Source organism: Microcebus murinus, chromosome 7, assembly GCF_040939455.1.
Source record: "Microcebus murinus isolate Inina chromosome 7, M.murinus_Inina_mat1.0, whole genome shotgun sequence".
Classification (NCBI taxonomy): Eukaryota; Metazoa; Chordata; class Mammalia; order Primates; family Cheirogaleidae; genus Microcebus; species Microcebus murinus.
In genome coordinates this window covers 1,659,692-1,679,896 of record NC_134110.1, presented here as the reverse complement: position 1 = coordinate 1,679,896, position 20,205 = coordinate 1,659,692, and the positions used below count along the sequence as shown (strand labels likewise).

General features: G+C 55.9%; 1 protein-coding gene across 1 annotated transcript; it reads right to left on the bottom strand.

Moving 5' to 3' along the window:
* Positions 1-5,058: 5,058 nt before the first annotated feature.
* CFAP161 (cilia and flagella associated protein 161) lies at positions 5,059-17,197 on the bottom strand. Its single transcript, XM_012752283.2, has 7 exons — positions 17,054-17,197; positions 16,138-16,227; positions 15,046-15,278; positions 12,772-12,856; positions 9,653-9,811; positions 6,222-6,295; positions 5,059-5,461 (listed from the first exon to the last, which is right to left on the bottom strand). Exons 1-7 carry the CDS (start codon positions 17,120-17,122, stop codon positions 5,266-5,268), a joined length of 906 nt encoding a protein of 301 aa, XP_012607737.2. The 5' UTR covers positions 17,123-17,197; the 3' UTR covers positions 5,059-5,265.
* Between the last annotated feature and the right edge of the window lie 3,008 nt (positions 17,198-20,205).

Below are 20,205 nucleotides of genomic sequence, written 5' to 3'. Positions count from 1 at the left end.
TTTACTTTTTTGGAGACAGAGTCTCACTCTGTTGCCCAGGCTAGAGTGAGTGCCGTGGCGTCAGCCTCGCTCACAGCAACCTCAGACTCCTGGGCTCAAGGGATCCTCCTGCCTCAGCCTCCCGAGTAGCTGGGACTACGGCACGCGCCACCATGCCCGGCTAGTTTTTTATATATATATATATTTTAGTTGGCCAATTAATTTCTTTCTGTTCTTAGTAGCGACAGGGTCTCGCTGTTGCTCAGGCTGTTTTCGAACTCCTGAGCTTGAGCAATCCTCCCGCCTCGGCCAGCTTGAGGTTTTTAGATTCCGCACGTGGGTGAGATCGAGCAGCGTGTGTCTCTCTGTGTCCAGCTCATTTCACTTAGCACAGTGTCCCGCAGGTCCGCCCACGTGGTCACAATGACCGTGGCCCCCCCGCAGATTCGTGGTAGGGATGTGGGCGCCCCCCCACTGCTCCCCGCTGCCCAGGCTGGGTGGGGCCAAGCCCAGCGCAGCCCAGCGCCTCCTCTTCCACCCACTCAATCCTCCCCTCCAGGCGTGGCTTTCCCGTCCCCCTGGGGTGGCGTGTTTGCGGCAGGTCTCACTAGAACTTGACTGTGCACCTAGGGTCACCCCCACGTGACCCCACACTGCTGCTCCACGCCCAATCTCACTGGTCCAATTCAACCCGGCAAACACGCACGGAGCGTTTCCGCCCGCCAGGCGGGTCGCCGGCCGAGTGCTCCACCCCGGGTCCAGCCTGCGCGGCTCCCTCACGGGCCGGCAGCGGCGCAACGCTGAGTAGGTCGACTGCCCGTTTCCTCCCCTGTAAAACTCAGACAACGACGCGCTCCTGCATTACATGTGAGAGTAAAATCGGTTGATACATGTAAAAGTGCTTAGCAGAGTGCCTGGCACATCGTAAGTGCTCAGTGAATGTTGGCCGTGACAATGGCGGCGTCCTAGCACGGGGACACAAGTCGGGACACGTTCTCCTGCCATCAAGAGCGTCGCCGCCAAGCACAGCAGCCGGAGAAGCAGACACAGCCCTGCAGATCAGAGCAGCTGGGCCGTGGACAGAGGAGTGGCAGTCACGTGCTGTGGACAGAGGAGTGGCAGTCATGCGAGGTGGACAGAGGAGTGGCAGTCACATGCCGTGGACAGAGGAGTGGCAGTCATGCGCCGTGGACAGAGGAGTGGCAGTCACGCGAGGTGGACAGAGGAGTGGCAGTCACTCGAGGTGGACAGAGGAGTGGCAGTCACTCGAGGTGGAGAGAGGAGTGGCAGTCACGCGAGGTGGACAGAGGAGTGGCAGTCACGCGAGGTGGACAGAGGAGTGGCAGTCACTCGAGGTGGACAGAGGAGTGGCAGTCACGCGAGGTGGACAGAGGAGTGGCAGTCACGTGCTGTGGACAGAGGAGTGGCAGTCACGCGAGGTGGACAGAGGAGTGGCAGTCACAAGAGGTGGACAGAGGAGTGGCAGTCACGCGAGGTGGACAGAGGAATGGCAGTCACTCGAGGTGGACAGAGGAGTGGCAGTCACTCGAGGTGGACAGAGGAGTGGCAGTCACGCGAGGTGGACAGAGGAGTGGCAGTCACTCGAGGTGGACAGAGGAGTGGCAGTCACGCGAGGTGGACAGAGGAGTGGCAGTCACTCGAGGTGGACAGAGGAGTGGCAGTCACGCGAGGTGGACAGAGGAGTGGCAGTCACGCGAGGTGGACAGAGGAGTGGCAGTCACAAGAGGTGGACAGAGGAGTGGCAGTCACGTGCCATGGACAGAGGAGTGGCAGTCACAAGAGGTGGACAGAGGAGTGGCAGTCACACGCCGTGGACAGAGGAGCGGCACTCACGTGCCGTGGACAGAGGAGTGGCACTCACATGCCGTGGACAGAGGAGTGGCAGTCACACGCCACTCACGCTGCGGGGTGAGCCGCCCTCCCGAGCATCCACCTGCCCGCGAGACGAGGCAGGAAGAACAGACGTTAGTAGTGTGGGCCGCACTCAAGGCTGAGCCTGCGGGACACAGAGACGACATTTGAGCCTACGTGTGTGCGCATGGAGTTGCGAAGAGACTCAACGCTCTCCGTGGGCCTCACGGCAGGAAGTGCCGGGTCCACGCTGACTTGTCCGCCCCCAGAGCCGGAGCTCAGAATCGCCGTCTCCTCCCGCCTCTCCCCAGTGCCCGGGCTCCTGTCCCCGACTCTCCCGGACAACCCGAGGGGCAGCTGGTCGGAGGCAGGGAAGACGGGCTTGCTGAGCACGAGGCAGGCGTGGGGGCAGGGAGCGCAGAGAGGGCGTGGGGATCGCGCCGCACGAAGAGCCCCCGACCTGCGACTCGGGGTGCGATTTCCCTGGGGGTTGGGGGCTGCAGGCTCCAGGTGGAATGTCTGCAAAGAGTCCTGGGGGCTGTGTTCCAGCCTGAACCTCCCTTGGCACAAACCCTCGGAATGCCATTTTAAGCAGGTTTTACACGTGCCTAATACTCCGTTTTTGTTTTCTTATTTCATCATATTATGGGGGTACAAATGTTAAGGTTATGTATACTGCCTGTGCTCCCCCTGCCCCCTCGAGTCAGAGCTTCAAGCGTGTCCATCCCCCAAACGTTGCACATCTCACTCATTATGTGTGTGTGTACCCATCCCCTCCTCCCCCTCCTGCCCGACACCCGACGAATGTTACTCCTATATGTCCACTGAGGTGTTGATCTGTTAATACCAGTTTGCTGGTGAGTGCACGTGGTGCTTGTTGTTCCATGCTTGGGATACTTTGCTCATTAGAATGGGTTCCGGCTCCATCCAGGAAAACACAAGAGATGCTAGATCACCATTGTTTCTTAAAGCTAAGTAGTACTCCATGGTACACATATACCACATTTTATTAATCCACTCATGAATTGATGGGCACCTGGGTTTTTTCCACAGCTCTGCAATTGTGAATTGTGCTGTTGGAGCCCCCCCCAAAATTTTTTCAACCGATACCCGGGCCACGGAGGTTTTATGGTTTTTCCTCTCTTAAAATGTACATTTTGAAAACTGGAAATGCCCTCGTGTTTTGAAATCGAGCTCAGCAGTGGAGCAGTGACAAGGGTCGACACCTAGTGGCTGCCTGGAGAACTGCAGGACCAAACCGCGGGGCAGAAGCCAGGTCTCCTTCCAGACGTGAAAACCTGGGTGGGTCCGACCCGGCTCCACCCTCCGTGGTACTCGGGCCACTGCGAGGCTCTGCAGCCCCGGCTCCTGGGCAGCCGCTGTCCTCCGTGGCTGGGGCTCTCCTGGGACCCACCTCTGTCCTCCCGCTGGCCTTAGGTGTGTCCCTCCCGCTACCTGGGACAATGTCCTCACCTGTAGAGGTGAGTGAGCCGGGCGCGCCCTCTAGGAAAGGTGTGGATTCCTTCGTTCGCTGATCCGCTCAGCCAGTGAACAGGTATTTCTCAGGAAACGCAGCTACGGCGATGGACAAGGCCCATCCCAGAGCGTGAGGAGGACTGGATCAGGACCCTGTGGCTCTGTGAGGTGCCCCCCAGCGCCAAGGCAGCAGCAACGACACGCAGGTGACAGGTGTGGCGACAGGTGAGCTCTCTCAGGTGAGACGTGCTCGCTTTCCAGTTACTGACTGCATGCCATCTGTTGGGGGGTGCACAGGCTTTATCCTCCGAACCTCAACCTCCCCAAATCCAGCGTGTGCATTCAGACGGTGCCCTTCACGACCCCGGTAGGCCAGGCGGCCATCACTAACCGTGCCTGTGCGCGCTTGGGCGGTGGCGCTAATTCCCAGGGGGCATTAAAGCCCCTCCGAGTGGCTGGGCGCGGTGGCTCACACCTGTAACCCTAGCACTCTGGGAGGCCGAGGCGGGAGGATAGCTCGAGGTCAGGAGTTTGAAACCAGCCTGAGCAAGAGCAAGACCCCGTCTCTACTATAAATAGAGAGAAATTAATTGGCCAACTAATATATATAGAAAAAATCAGCCGGGCATGGTGGTGCATGCCTGTAGTCCCAGTTACTTGGGAGGCTGAGGCAGGAGGATCGCTTGAGCCCCAGGCATTTGAGGTTGCTGTGAGCGAGGCTGATGTCATGGCACTCACTCCAGCCTGGGCAACAGAGCGAGACTCTGTCTCAAAACAAACAAACCAACCAACCAAAAAAAACACTGATACCTGGTCTCCACGCCCAATCAATTAAAGAAGACCCAGGGGAGAGGGGGCGGGGCAAGCATCTGTGTCTTTCTTAAGTGCCGCCCCGGCGTTCTGGCGGAAGGGCCCGGAGTGGCGCCCAGTCCCTGGGCCTTGTCCATGCTCCTCCAGCGGTTCTACTGCGCGGCCAGGCCGAGACTTCTCTGACCACCTGGAGGCAGCGTTATTCCTCCTGCCCCTCCTAAGGCGACGGGTGTCCACCTTGCCTGCAGGTGGGAACCGTCCAGAGAACTCCGGCAGAGCCACGCCCCAGACCAGTCCATCGCAACACCCGGGCTGGGGACTGGGCGTCGGCCACTGTGACCGTCCCCAGGGTGACGCCAGTGCACAGCCCCGAGTGGAGCCGCCTCCCCGCCCCGCCCTGCAGTGCTCTGAGGGAAACGCCGGCCCTTGAGCAAGGTCGCCCTGCTGGGGCTGAAGCCGCGCCGTCTAACGCACGGCAGGAACTCAGGGAAGAACACGTGCGAGCGAGCAAGCAGGGGTAGGGCGTGCAGTGTCTGGAGCTTCCTGGTCGCGGGGGTGCCCCGGCGGAGGTCGGGTGGAGTCCTGCCTTCCTGGGTCCGGTCTGAGGCAGACACACACGCAGGCTGCTTTCCAAGAGGGGAGGGGAGCCTGTAGTTCCCAGGCCCGGCCACCGCTCGCGGCTACATGCGGTTGGCGTCTCGGCGAGCTGCGCAGAGCTGCAGGGGAGATGGTGGTGCCGCGAACGCAGGGTGGCTCTGGTGGCTTTACCACGCAGACGTCACGGAACAGCTTTGCATGGCGCCTTTAAACGCTGAGCTTTAAAACATGGTACACAGCCCTTGCACGGCACCTGCCGTGCAGGATCTAAGTGGAGGAGGCCGAGCCCTTCGGAATGTGGTTACGACAACGGGCCGCTGTTCGTCATTTTCAAATGCTATTTATTCCCCCAACCGCGGGACTCCCACCAGGAACGCAGTCAGCCCAATCCAGCCTTTGCTCTTTCTCACATAGCTGGCAGAGAGCTGCACCTTACTTCAAAACAGCCTGAGGCATGACCGAGGTTAAAGTTCTTTCAAAGCTACACTGGGGGACAAGCGGGGCCCGAGAGGACACACGTGCGCTGGCGTGTCACTGCGTGTTCAGGCTCGTGCACGGCTCCACGGCCCGGGTGTCCCCAGCCAGCGGTCTGTGCAGGTCCAGCATGGTGGGCGAGTCGCCCCTGGGGTTCCCAGTGACCAGCATCCAGTGGTTCCTCGGCTTCTCCACGCGGTGGGGGTCCAGGTGCGTGTGGGCTGCCACCTCTGCCTCCTTCCCAAAGTAGGTTCTGGGGCAGGAGAGAGGGGCCTGGTTTGAGACCGCACAGCAGCCCTGGGAAAGCAGTCAGGTCACCACGGAAGCACGGGGAGAGGCCGGGCGCGGCGGCTCACGCCTGCAGTCCCGGCACTCTGGGAGGCCGAGGCGGGAGGATCGCTGCAGGTCAGGAGTTCGAGACCAGCCTGAGCAAGAGCGAGACCCCCGTCTCTACTAAAAATAGGAAGAAATTAGCTGGACAACTAAAAATACATAGAAAAAATTAGCCGGGCATGGTGGCACATGCCTGTAGTCCCAGCTACTTGGGAGGCTGAGGCAGGAGGATTGCTTGAGCCCAGGAGATTGAGGTTGCTGTGAGCGAGGCTGACACCACGGCACTCACTCTAGCCTGGGCAACAAAGAGAGACTCTGTCTCAAAAAAACAAAAACAAAAAAAAGCAGGGGAGAAGCAGGCTGCCATGGAGAGCCGTGGGGAGCTCGGAATGGCTAACGCAAGTCCCAACACCTCACTGTCTACAGCGGGGCATGTTCACGGGACAGTTTGGGGCCGTTCGGGCAAAGACCAGGCAGGTGGGTCCCGCTCCCGCCACCAGCCCCTGCAGGGGAAGGAGGGACCGTGTCACAGACGGGGATCTGGCAGGTTTCCACGGTCACGCGTGGCAATACGTCCTCAGCGAAGGACGTCCCGTGTGTGGCCACACGCTCCAGCTCCTCTGCATGCACGGGCGGCCCCAGCCCCGTGCCCGGCCCCGAGTGGCGCCTGCACACGGTACCTGAGGAAGAGGTGGCGGTGCGCGGCCAGCCTGCGGTTGGTGTGGCTGTGAGTGATGATGACCCGGGCGTTGGCCTTTGCGGATAAAGAAAAGGTGCGGTTAGCGTTCTGGGGCAAGGCCTCCAACCTCCTAAAGCAAACATGCGGAAGTGTGCTCTGTATTGATTTCAATTTAGTGAAAATAAATATATATACATATATATACACGCATATGTATTCATGGTCACGCACGATATAACAGTGGTTCAGTCCACAAAGAACCACATATATGAACGTAAGATTGCAATATTGTATTTTTACTGTGCCTGTTCCACGTGTAGACACGCAAACGCTCGCCGCTGTGTTACAGCTGCCTGGGTGTTCAGGGCAGTGACATGCCGCGCAGGCTCGTGGCCCGGGAGCAGCAGGTGCACCACCTAGCGTAGGTGTGTGGTGGGCTACACACTCTGGGTTTATGCAGGTTACTCTGTGATGTTTGCACAAGGGCAAAATCACCTGATGGCTCATTTCTCAGAATGTGGCCCCATTGTTGAGTGACTTGTGACTATACACACCTGTAAATACACACACATACACACACGGAATAATTTAGAAGTCAAACCGTATGGATTGATTGAACACATTATTGTAGACATCTCTATGACAAAGCAATCATTCAAAGTCATGTTGGAAAAGATCTTTGAGAACAAGAGATAGGGTTAGCAGTGTTATTAAATGAAAAAAATAAATGTCTTAATGACGTCCTATCTTGTAAAAGACAGATGTATAAATTCTCATAGAGAAAGAAATGATAAACAGTGATGGCTCTCTCTGGAAGTGAAACTACTGGTAACTTTCTTGTTATGTTTGTGCTTTCTTTACTTTTCATAGGTAAACATATGTTTATAATTTGAAAAAAAAATATATATATATATTGTTTCAAAATCCTGTGGCCTGACATGGTCGCTCACGCCTGTAGTCCCAGCACTTTGGGAGGCCAAGGCAGGAGGATCACTTGAGGCCAGGAGTTTGAGATGACAAACTGAGCAACACAGTGAGACCCCGTATCTACAGGGGAAAAAATTTTAATTAGTCGAGTGTGGTGCCGTGCGCCTGTAGTCCCAGCTATTCGGGGGGCCGATGCAGAGGGATCACTGGAGCCCAGGAGTTCGAGGCTGCGGCGAGCTCCGACTGAGCCACTGCGCTCCAGCCTGGGTGACAGAGCGAGACCCTGTCTCTAAGAAAATGTTAAAAATAAAAAAATGTGAAAGATATTTCAGATTCCTGACTCATGTAAGCTACTATGAAAGCTGTGTAAGAAAGAAAAAGCAGTCCCGACACACAGGGCTCGGCCCGGCACCCTCGGCTGTGCCTTAGCAAGGCCCCTGGGGGCAGAATCCATGTCAAAGAATGTCTGAGTCAGGCGAGGCCGCTCTATAATCATATCTGAACACGGACAAAACACAGCATTGCCAGGTCACAAAACGCCCAACGTCCTCCTCTCTGGGCCAATGGGAGTGGCTGCTGCTGCTGCTTTTTTTTTGTTTGTTTGTTTGAGAATAAGGGAAAGGCTTCAATCATCACGTACAATTTCAATAAGAACCATGACAATCCTAAGTAGATTTTAAAGAAAAGTTGCTTAACATTAACTACATGGAGAGTTTTTCTTTTCCTTTTTACTTTTCTTTTCTTTTTTTTGAGACAGAGTCTCAGTCTGTTGCCCGGGCTAGAGCGAGTGCCGTGGCGTCAGCTCACTGCAACCTCCTGGGCTGGAGTGGTCCTCCTGCCTCAGCCTCCCGAGTAGCGGGGACTACAAACATGCACCGCCACGTCTGGCTAATTATATTTTTAGTTGTCTAGTTAATTTCTTTCTATTTTTTCAGTAGAGACAGGGTCTTGCTCTCGGTCAGGCTGGTCTCCAACTCCTGATCTCCAGCGATCCTCCCGCCTCAGAGTGCCGGGATTACAGGCGTGAGCCACCGCGCCCGGCCCACGTGGAGAATGGAGAGTTTTTCTAATTGAAAAACCTTAAAGTCACTCGGGACCTGCTTCTTTACTAAGGACAGCTTCATCCTGGCTCCCGTCGGCCCTCCCTGGGGATAAGGTCTCCCGAGAGAGATGTCTGATCATGGAATCAGCCCTGCTTCCTGACAGCCTCCGATCCGGAGCGCAGCCCCCCTTCCTGGGACTCTCCCCAAACCGCCCGACCAAGGCCGAAACCCTGAAGCCTCCTGTCCGGCACCCGCTCACGGGCTGCCCCGAGCTTCCCCGGGGTGGCCCCCTCAGGACGAAGCGAATCCTCAACTGCAGGAGCTCCGGGTGGGCTCCGCCTGGGGGGCGCTGGCGGGCAAGGCGGCTCCGACAGGGGGGGCGTCCCGGCCTCGAGCACGGGGAACCTGTCTGAAGGAGGCTCCGAGACCTGCCTCAGGACGTAAGGTGAGTTAGCAGCGGGGGAAGAAGTCGGGTGCCTGGGACGCTGGCTGGGACTCGGTGCTCTTGTAGCAAGTCTCGGGAGGACAGCAGCCGCGTAACCGCAGGGACAGTGGCGGCGACAGTCGGCACAATCCGTGAGCGCCTTCCGTGAGCCGGGCGCTTTCTACCGAGCACTCGACACGCGCCAAGCATTCAGTGTCCGCAAAACCTCACGAGGCGGGGACTGTCACCGTCCCTCATTTACAGATGGGGAAACCGAGGCATTGACATCTTAAGTCCTGGAAACAGAGGGGGGATCCCCAGGAGCGAGAAGCTTGCCCGAGGCCGGCTGAAGGGACAGGGGCGCAGAGCCCGATCCACTGTGGATCACGGGCTCGCCCTCCCTGCTCGGGGAAAGAACCGCGTGAAGCTGGGGTCCCCGGGCAGAGCCGGAGGGACGGGCGTGCAGTGTCGGTGGACTCGAGAGTGGCCCGTGACTGTGGCCGAGCCCCGGACAGTGGGCAGTGCCAGGGACGGCCGCGCAGCCCGCCAGCCCTGCACGCCCCTGCCAGCGCCGCACCTTGCCCTGACTCCGAGCGCACCCTGGTCCCGGCGAGCAGGACGGCCTCTGCCCCTCCCAGCTGACCCTCAGCCGCCCGCCGGGACTCCAGGGCTCAGACGCCTGTGGGGGGGGGCGGTCCCGAGAACGTGCCCAGCCATGACGAGGAGAGTGACCCTGCCCTGCGGGACCACTGTGCCGCCTGCGAGCTGCCCGCTGTCGCCTGGGCTTCCCCCAACACTTCCCGATTCCCCTGAAAATCAGCGTTTAACAGAAGCCTGAAAGGAAACAGGGTCGAGGAAGCGGGTGGCAATCCTCCCCACCTCCCGCGGTGGTGCCCAGGGCCCGGCGACCCTCCCACGCAGGCGGGCCTGAGACTCCTTTGCAGGACCCGCCCAGAGCACAGTGGCGCCCTCCCCGGCCAGGCGGGAGTGAACCCCGGCCTGCATTCCACAGCGTCCACGCCCTGTCCCCCAGCTCACCGGGACGGGGCAGCCCTCGCTCTCCAGGCGCAGCTGCGGGTCGGGCAAGGCGGCCTGCCAGCAGCTCCTGTAGGAGACCTCGTCCGTCAGGTACACCTCCTGCAGCCAGGACCTCTGCGCCGACTTCAGGAAGGTCCTGTGGTCGCTGGACAGGTACAGCTGCAATGACAGAAGCCAGTGGGGCCAGGCAGAGCCGTTCGGGGCGGTGGGGAGATGAGCGCTCGGCCGGCGGACGGGAGCTCACGCGCAACTTCAAAACCGGGTCTTGCCGATTGTCTTAGAAAGCTCACTTCCCTCTGCCTTAGAAACGCTGTCTCAGAACACCGAGACCAACACGTGTGTGCACGCACATGCACACACACGGACACAGCACACATGCATGCACACACGTGCACGCACATGAGCGCACATGCACACACTTACACATGCATGCACACACATGCGCACACAGGTGCACACATGCACAGGCACGTACATGCACACACGTGCGCACACATGCACAGGCATGCACATGCACACACACGTGAAAACACACACCTCAAACTACTTTTCCTCTCTCTGAACGCCAAACTCAGTCTTTCTGTCTCTGTCCCACCCGTGTCCCCTGCTCCCCTCTTCCTCTTTTTCAGGGCAAAGGACTTGGATGGATGTCTCGTCTCTTTTCAATGATGCTACATGAAGCTCGTATGAACAGCACTATGCTGTTCCAAGCGGCGCCACCACAGCTCCCCGGGGACCACACTTCTCCGAAGCCGGCGCCTCGCTGGGGATTTACCCAGCTGCCGGGCTCCCGTGACCTGGCCACACCCACCCACCCGCTGACTGGTCCGGGACGGCAGCGCCTTGCCGGCTCTGCACGGGTGCACCTGGGCCTGCGCGTGCAGGTGGTGTCTGCACGTTCTGACCGGTTCCCAACGACCTCCTTTCACGCGCAAGGCGGTGCGTGAGCCGCGGTGGGGAAGGCGGACGTAAGTCCCCGTCCCTGAGCGGCCCCCGCCTGGCAGAGGCGGGTGGAGCGCAGAGATGGGAAGCACCTGTACGCGCCTGCGAGGCCAGGGCCGAGGGGCGGCGCCCGGTGAGCGGCGGGACGGCAGGGGTGGGCACAGAGCGCTCCTGGCGCTCAGGAAGGACGCAGGGTGCCGGGGAGCTGGAGGGGCGAGCACGGGCGGGGCGGGGCTGCTCCACAGCATGTTACAGAGGGCCCTGAGTGCCACCTCGAACAGCCAGGACTTCACGCAGGGGCCAGTGGGGACCCACTGCTGACATCGGTGAGGAGGGGAGGTGACCAGACCTGGGATTCTCAAAGACCAACCTGGCCATGCACCACCAGTGTGGGCTGCTGTCAGGACAGACTCAGGTGAGGAGAGGAAGTGACCAGACCTGGGATTCTCAAAGACCAACCTGGCCATGCACCATCCAGTGTGGGCTGCTGTCAGGACAGACTCAGGTGAGGAGGGGAGGTGACCAGACCTGAGCTTCTCAAAGACCAACCTGGCCATGCACCATCCAGTGTGGGCTGCTGTCAGGACAGACTCAGGTGAGGAGAGGAGGTGACCAGACCTGAGCTTCTCAAAGACCAACCTGGCCATGCACGACCAGTGTGGGCTGCTGTCAGGACAGACTCAGGTGAGGAGAGGAGGTGACCAGACCTGAGCTTCTCAAAGACCAACCTGGCCATGCACCACCAGTGTGGGCTGCTGTCAGGACAGACTCAGGTGAGGAGGGGAGGTGACCAGACCTGGGATTCTCAAAGACCAACCTGGCCATGCACCACCAGTGTGGGCTGCTGTCAGGACAGACTCAGGTGAGGAGGGGAGGTGACCAGACCTGAGCTTCTCAAAGACCAACCTGGCCATGCACCATCCAGCGTGGGCTGCTGTCAGGACAGACTCAGGTGAGGAGAGGAGGTGACCAGACCTGAGCTTCTCAAAGACCAACCTGGCCATGCACCACCAGTGTGGGCTGCTGTCAGGACAGACTCAGGTGAGGAGGGGAGGTGACCAGACCTGGGATTCTCAAAGACCAACCTGGCCATGCACCACCAGTGTGGGCTGCTGTCAGGACAGACTCAGGGGCCAGGCCTGGGGGCCGGGACCGCGGAGCTGCGTGGGGCGGAAGCAGCTGAGGTGTGTCACCAAGGCAGAGCAGCAGTGAGGGACAGAGGAGGGACCTGGTAAGGAGCGGGAGTGGGAAAGGGGGATGGGCTCGGCACTTTGCACCTTTGCCCTGGTTGACGTACAGCCCCAGTGCCTTTGAGAGCAGCAAGAAGCCCACAGCTTACAACGGCCAAGAACATTGGCCTCAAACCACAAGCTGCTTTGTTCATGTTAAGGAAAACAACAGTAAAATCAGAAACTAGCCCAGAAGGCTGCCATCACCAGACTTTTCTACGAATAACCTGGAAGTGCTTGCTCATTCAAAGACAGGAAGCAGGCGCGGTGGCTCACGCCTGTAATCCCAGCACTCTGGGAGGCCGAGGCAGGAGGATTACTTGAGCTCAGGAGTTTAAGACCAGCCTGAGCAAGAGTGAGACCCTGTCTCTACTAAAAATAGAAAGAAATTAACTGGCTAACTAAAAATATATAGAAAAAATTAGCCGGGCATGGTGGCGCATGCCTGTAGCCCCAGCTACTCGGGAGGCTGAGGCAGGAGGATCACTTAAGCCCAGGAGTTTGAGATTGCTGCGAGCTAGGCTGACGCCACGGCACTCACTCTAGCCTGGGCGACAGAGTAAGACTCTGTGTCAAAAAAAAAGAAAAAAAAATTAAATTTAAAAATTGTCAGATAATCCACCTTGCTAGTGTAGGTCACATTTGACAGGTGGCAGATGGTCATGAATTAATCCAATCACTTTTGCCTTTCGCCAGCTGCGTAGCAAAATGGCTTTCTTCCCTTGCTCTCTGGCTTCTAAGGGTGTATTTTTTTGTACTCTGCGAGGTTAGGAGGAAAGACTGGGGCCGAAACTGCGCGTGAGAAGGTGCCAGCTGGACCCATTGCTGAAGTCAGAGTTGGGGCCGGGCCTGCAGGGCTGTCTGGCCCCGCCAGCGCACAGTCAGTGGCCTGTTTTCGGAGACACAAGAAAGGCTGACACAGAGCGGGCGTGCAAAGGGATGGCTCACCATTTTGTTTTCGGATCCTGCCGTTATCCCGAGGCAAAAGTCCTGCCCGTACCTGAGCACTCGGCGAGTGTTGTTGCCGTCCATGCTGTCGGTGGGGAATGAACACGGTGTGAGCTCTCCGCGTTAGGACCATCCTGCAGCCCTACGTCTTGTGAGCCCAATTGCGATTGCAATCGACTTTCTTGATGATGTATATTTACATCCCGCAACTGAATTGAATAACCAAATAAAGGGTCTCTCCCTTTGGCCTTAAAGTCTGGCTGGCACCGTAATCCCCGTGGGTCTTTGGCTACGTTAGGACCAAACATGTCGTGCTAATATGTACTAAGAAATTCCGGTCAAGTGCTTAGACATCTTTAGAGAGAACCACGGTTTACACAATTGCAGACATTTAATACAATCCTCTCTCTTAGTCCTTTAGGAAACAGAACTTACGGTTAATTTTTAGTCGTCTTAATTAAAAATGACCTGTGTTCATATTCAGCTCTAAGAAACAATGGTGATATAGCACACCTTATATTTTCCTGGTTAGAGCTGGAACCCATACTACTAAGTGAAGTATCCCAAGAATGGAAAAACAAGCACCAGATATATTCTCCAGCAAACTGGTATTAACTGAGTAGCACCTAAGTGGACACACAGGTGCTATAGTAATAGGGTATTGGGCAGGTGGGAGGGGGGCGGGGGAGGGGGGCGGGTATATACATACATAGTGAGTGAGATGTGCACCATCTAGGGGATGGTCATGATGGAGACTCAGACTTTTGGGGGGAGAGGGGGAAATGGGCATTTATTGAAACCTTAAAATCTGTACCCCCATAATATGCCAAAATAAAAAAAATAATTAAAAAAAAAATGACCTGTGTTCAAAAGAAATCTAAATTAAGAACCTAAAAGGCCAGCTATATTCTTGTTAACACGAACATGACTATCACGAATTAGCGATGGTTTTCAATTGTCATTATATCTCTGTTCATTCTCTTAAGGATTTAGTTGCTTATTTTCAAAATCTCCTCAAGCACATTTCTTTGAGTTGGGGGCGGGTCTCGCTATGTTGCTTAGGCTGGCCTTGAACTCCTGGCCTCAAACTATCTGCTCACCTTGTCCTCCCAAAGTGCTGGGATTACAGGCATGAGCTAATGCACCTGGCCTTCAAGTATGTTTTTAATGAACAGTTAATTTTAAAATAGAAAATCCTATCTAGTGCCACCTTGTGTTAAACTATATATTTTTGTTGTAGAAATAACGTAGCAACATTAAGGACAACGAAAGCGCTCACATGAGGTCAAAGCATGCGGAAATGTTGCTGGGAGAACCCACTTTGCCCCCAAGCAGGATATGAATTTAATTCCCCAGATCCAGTACTTATGAATTAAACATTTTGAACTGAACACAAACTACCAGTTATCTGCTATCTAAGTAAGGTGAATAAGGGATTGTGAGGCCCCTCTCGACAGTAATTCTCGAGGCAAACCGCCAAGATGAGAGTCGGGAAATGTTCAAAGAGCCTCTGCCTGCAGTCGGCCGCTCGGTCCCAACGTCTCTTTACACTGCAAGTGAAAATAGATGTTTACGATGAAAACGGGCCGGGCGTGGTGGGTCTCGGCCAGGCGGGGTGGCTCATGCCTGTAACCCTAGCACTCTGGGAGGCAGAGGAGGGACGATCGCTCAAGGTCAGGAGTTCAAAACCATTCCTGAGCAAGAGCGAGACCCAGTCTATACTAAGAATAGAAAGAAAATTAATTGGCCAGCTAAAAATATATATATAGAAAAAATTATCCGGGCGTGGTGGCGCATGCCTGCAGTCCCAGCTACTCGGGAGGCTGAGGCAGGAGGATCGCTTGAGCCCAGGAGTCTGAGGTTGCTGTGAGCAAGGCTGACGCCAAGGTACTCTAGCCCGGGCAACAGAGTGAGACTCTGTCTCAAAAAGGAAAGAGAGGGAGGGAGAGGAGGGGAGGGGAGGGGAGGGGAGGGGAGAGAAGAGGGAGGGGAGGGGAGAGGAGGAGAGGGGAGGGGAGGGGAGGGGAGGGGAGGGGAGAGGAGGAGAGGGGAGGGGAGGGGAGGGGAGGGGAGGGGAGGGGAGAGGAGGAGAGGGGAGGGGAGAGGAGGAGAGGGGAGGGGAGAGGAGGAGAGGGGAGGGGAGGAGAGGGGAAGAGGGGAGGGGAGGGGAGGGGAGGGGAGGGGAGGGGAGGGGAGGGGAGGGAAAGAAAAAGAAGGAAAGCAAGCAAGCAGGCATCTGTGCTGAACATGAGCTGAAAAGGAAGGCGCCTGCACCTGAGAATGGTGAACGTGTTTCTGCTGACCGGGACCCGGGTCTGAGCGGCGCTCAGGCCGCAGGGCACCTGCAGCTCGTCCCGCAGGTGGGCGTGGATCTCATCTGGAGTCATGCTCAGGGCCAGGTCCCCCGCCAGGAACACGTCGGCTTCCTTCTCGGGGTAGTCGGGGTTCACGAGCATCACCTTGTCGCTGTAGTGGACGTACCCGTCTTCGGACACGGAAAGCTGCATCTGCGGCGTTAGCAGGGGTTGGTCACGCAGACCGCGAGCCCCACGGCGGCCGAGCCCGGGCCGCTCCCGCGTGTGCCCCCTTCCCTCTCGGACCGGCCCGTTTAGTTGAGGGTCGCGCCTGGATTCCCCCAAGTCCTTAGTTCCTTCTTCCCTTCCCTCCACCTTGCCAGGCAAAGCCTCCAGCAATCCCACAGGAACCCAAAGGAAGCTGGAGTTGCATGCGTCCACTCCGTTATTAATTTATTCAGCATTCACTGAATTTTTTTTTTTTTTTGAGACAGAGTCTCTCTCTGTTGCCCAGGCTAGAGTGAGTGCCGTGGCGTCAGCCTAGCTCACAGCAACCTCAAACTCTGGGGCTCAAGCGATCCTCCTGCCTCAGCCTCCCGAGTAGCTGGGACTGCAGGCATGCGCCACCATGCCCGGCTAATTTTTTCTATATATATTAGTTGGCCAATTAATTTCTTTCTATTTATAGTAGAGACGGGGTCTCGCTCTTGCTCAGGCTGGTCTCGAACTCCTGACCTCAAACGATCTGCCCGCCTCGGCCTCCCAGAGTGCTGGGATGACAGGCGTGAGCCACCGCGCCCGGCCAAGATTTCTTGAACAAAAACTAAGGGGCCTTTCACTTATGTATGTACCCATTCATTCATTCATTCGTTTGTTTGGAAAATGCAAGTGAACATGTTCCCTCATATTTCTAAAGTCTTAAGGAATTTAGAACACTGTGGCTTTCAGATTCGAAAAGGACAACTGTTATTTTCCAAATGGCAGCTCACGCATGAGATTTTTTTTTTCTTGCTTAACATATACGCACGCAATTGGACAGAATTTTGGAAAGCATGTTTGAGTGGGAAGTTACCGGTCTCAGAAGGGTCTTTTTCAGTCTTCTGCTTCTCTGTATGAGAAGTTCTCCCTCATCCCGCTTCCTTATGAAGTCCTTCAGGCGCTCCTGGTTGGAGACAAAAACACGCGGGACCCTAACCGTCAACAGCAGCCCTGAAGGGCACAGATTGCTGGGAGTTTTAGGCCAGAAACTGCTCAAGTTGAAAAATCAAAATTTGAGCACAGGAAAAAAAAAAAACTGAGCCTAACAACGGGAACGGCGGGAACGTTTTTAGCATGACTTTAATGCTTTTATTTCATTGCAGAAGGTCTAGAAAAATGAAAAATGCACCAAAAAAAAAAAGAAGAAAGAAAGTAAAAAAAAAAAAAAAAGAAGCATCACCTGTAAGAAACATCACTCCAGCTACAGGCAGCACCTGGAGGCCTCGTCCCCCTCCCCACCCCCCTCCCCACCCCCCCACCCCCGCTGAGCTTTCCCTTGAGTGTGAAGGATTAATCCATATGGGAAAGCCCCCCCCACTGGACCTCCTGGGATGGTGGGAGCACGGAGTGAGATCAGTGGAAGGACCACAGCCCGGGAGGGAGGGCGGGCAGACAGGTGGGGGCAGCAGCCTCTCCTCTGAGCCTCAGCTGGGGACCCTGAGACTCTGAGCGACAGGCCAGGGCAGGCCTGTGGGGCTCTGGGCCAGGGGGAGGCCAGCGGGGCTTGGAGGTCAGGGCACCACCGTGCTGAGGAGCAAAGGGACCCAGGCACAGGGGAGTCAGCCTTCTCAGAGTTCCCGGGAGGACAGGTGACACTCCCTTGGGGCGCTTGGAGCGGTGGTGGCTGGCGGGGTGCCCGGCCCTATGGGGGGAAGGGCAGGCTGGGGAGCTCGGAGGGGCCGCCGAGCGCAGGCTGGGGGTCCCTGGGCTGCGGGCCACGCCCTGCGCACCTCCTCCAGGTAGATGTCCTCGTTCCAGTTGCCTATGCGGACCCGCGGGCTGTACAGGTTCTGCGCCATCCTGCCGGCCCAGCGAGCGCCTCTCCCGGACACAAGGCAGCCAGTTAGCGTGCTCCGTCGCCATGACGACGGGCTCCTGGCAACCGGTCAAGGTCCGCCAGCCAATGGGTGACCTCACATCCTCCTGGCCGGGCCTGGGCCACGGAGGTCACCCCGCCCCCACCCCATGTCCATCTCAGGTTTCCTTAAGTGCAAACAGGCCTGGGGGAAACTGGAGCTGCCGCGGGCCTGCTCCCTAGAGAGAAGCGGAAACAGGAAACTCCCTTCTTTACTAGAGTCTAAAGGGAATGGGCTGCCCGCTCCCACCTGCTCTTTCAGGTGGCCGAGAGGAGCTGGCGGCCTACCTGTTGTAGCGGGGGCAATGTCGCCCTAACCCTAAACAACACGTGAGCGATACAGAAATCCGGAAACCAAAGCAGCACAGAAAGAAGAAGGGAGCCCAGACCCCAGGCCTCGCGGGTAGGAACACACCAGGTCAGGGCGCTTACCTGGGCGTCCCAGGTGGGCCCTGCTTACCCTCCTGGCAGCGCCGCTCCTCCCTCCTGTCCTGGATAAGAGGACTAGCCTGGGACCCCCAAGGACTCTCGGTAAAACCAGAGCGTGCTGTAGCCAGCACTTTCTAAGAAGAACATGGTCTGGCGGGCAGGAGAGAGAAACAGTGACTGCAGGACTCCTGGGCTGATGCGGGCGGGGCTCATTCGTCCCTCCGTCCACCAAGACGGGACAGAAGCGCGAGACAGGAGCCTCCCTGGCTTCACCAAGCCCGTCTGAAAGAGGAGACAGTTGGTGAAGCCGAGGGACTATTCCAGGGAGACTGTCGCTTTGGGGCTGGCCTGCAAGGGTCTGGCCGGCAGGCTGCCGGGGACAGGCACTTCCCGAGGACAGACAAAACAAGGCACTTGGGTAGATGTTATACCACTAACTGCATTTGGAAAATTAAGAAACTGAGACTTGGCTGGTCAAGGTGGCTCACACCTGTAATCCCAGCACTCTGGGAACCTGAGACGGGAGGATCGTTCAAGGTCAGGAGTTCAAGACCAGCCTGAGCGAGAGCGAGACCCTGTCTCTACCAAAAATAGAAATTAATTGGCCAACTAATATATATAGAGAAAAAAAAAATGAGCTGGGCGCAGTGGCGCATGCCTGTAGTCCCAGCTACTCGGGAGGAGGCTGAGGCAGGAGGATCGCTTGAGCCCAGGAGTTTGAGGTTGCTGTGAGCTAGACTGACGCCACGGCACTCTAGCCCAGGCGACAGAGTGAGACTCTGTCTCAAAAAAATAAAGAAAAGAAACTGAGACTCAAAGAAAGCAGCAGCTTATCTAAGTTTAAACTGACAAAAGTTGCTCAAAGCAAGGACTCCCCCACATCGTCTGACTCCAAAGTTATATTTTTTGCTAAGCGTTCTCGTATCTCCCATAAGGTCAGGAATAAGACAAGGCAGCTCTAGTCTCCACATTGTTAATGCGGTTCTAACGATCGGTCGTTGGGTAATTCCTTGCTCTCATTCAGCTTTGCTCCAGCTACCTCCTCCGAGCTATTGTGGACAAGCACGTTACCGCTCTGTGCGCTATAAATAAAGCAGTCCAGTCCTGTACGTACTGTTTCATGCAATTGCCTTTTACTTCAATAAGAAGAAATGCGCGATTATGCTCTTTGGTAATTACATCCGTAATTATCTTTGTCGATGCTCTTTGTTCTTCCACCTGCGTGCAGATCACTGCCTGGTGTCATTTGTTTTCAACCTGAAGAATTTTCTTTGGTATTCCTTCTAAATCAGGTCTGCTAGCAACACATTCTCAGTTTAAAATTTTTATCTGTTTGTTTGCTTTTGGAACAGGGTCTCACTCTGTTGCCTGGGCTGGAGTGCCGTGGCGTCAGCCTCGCTCACAGCAACCTCAAACTCCTGGGCTCAAGCGATCCTCCTGCCCCGGCCTCCCAGAGTGCCAGGATTACAGGCGTGAGCCACTGCGCCCGGCCAACATGACTTTCATATGCACTAGGAAGCCAAAACATTTGTGTGACTCATTTCATTGCGATATTCCTTTTTCGTAGTAGTCTGGAACCCGACCTGCAGTATCTTTCATGTGTGCCTGAATGTTGTAGCAACGATGTTATGTCCTGATTCTCCACTCTGGGGCTGATTGTTTTTGTTTGCTTGTTTACTAGTATACTCACTTAGCAATTGTGGTGTAGTGGGAATATATCTGGTCCCTGTCCCTGGTTCCTAGCATAGAACTCCTAAAAACCTTGGAACTTCCTGAGTGATATAAGTATCTTCTTTTTTATTATGATTGTAATAGGTTTCGGGGGAACACGTTGAATTCTATTGCATGTATATACTGCATAGTGGCACAGTGGGGGCTCTTGGTGTGCCGAGCCCCGAGCAGTGCCCGTCACACCCACGGGTCATTTCTCGTCCGTCCCCTTGTCCCTTCCCCTCCTCTGACTCTCCTGTGTTCATCATGTCACTCTGTGTCACCTGGTGTAGCCAGAGTTTAGATCCCACTTATAAACAAGAACATGTGGCCTTTATTTTCCTGTTCCTGCGATACTTCACTTAGGGTAATGGCCCCCAGTTCCACCCAAGCTGCTGCAAAAGACGTAATTTTATTATTTCCTATGGCTGAGTAGCACTCTGTCGTATATACCGTGTTTCCCCCAAAATAAGACAGGGTCTTATCTTTATTTTTCCTCAAGAAGACACCCTAGGGCTTATTTTCAGGGGATGTTATTTTTTTTTTTTTTTTTTTTTTTTTTTTTTTTTTTTTTTTTTGAGACAGAGTCTCACTTTGTTGCCTAGGCTAGAGTGAGTGCCGTGGCGTCAGCCTAGCTCACAGCAACCTCAAACTCCTGGGCTTGAGTGATCCTTCTGCCTCAGCCTCCCGAGTAGCTGGGACTACAGGCATGCGCCACCATGCCCGGCTAATTTTTATATATATATATCAGTTGGCCAATTAATTTCTTTCTATTTATAGTAGAGACGGGGTCTCGCTCTTGCTCAGGCTGGTTTTGAACTCCTGACCTTGAGCAATCCGCCCGCCTCGGCCTCCCAAGAGCTAGGATTACAGGCGTGAGCCACAGCG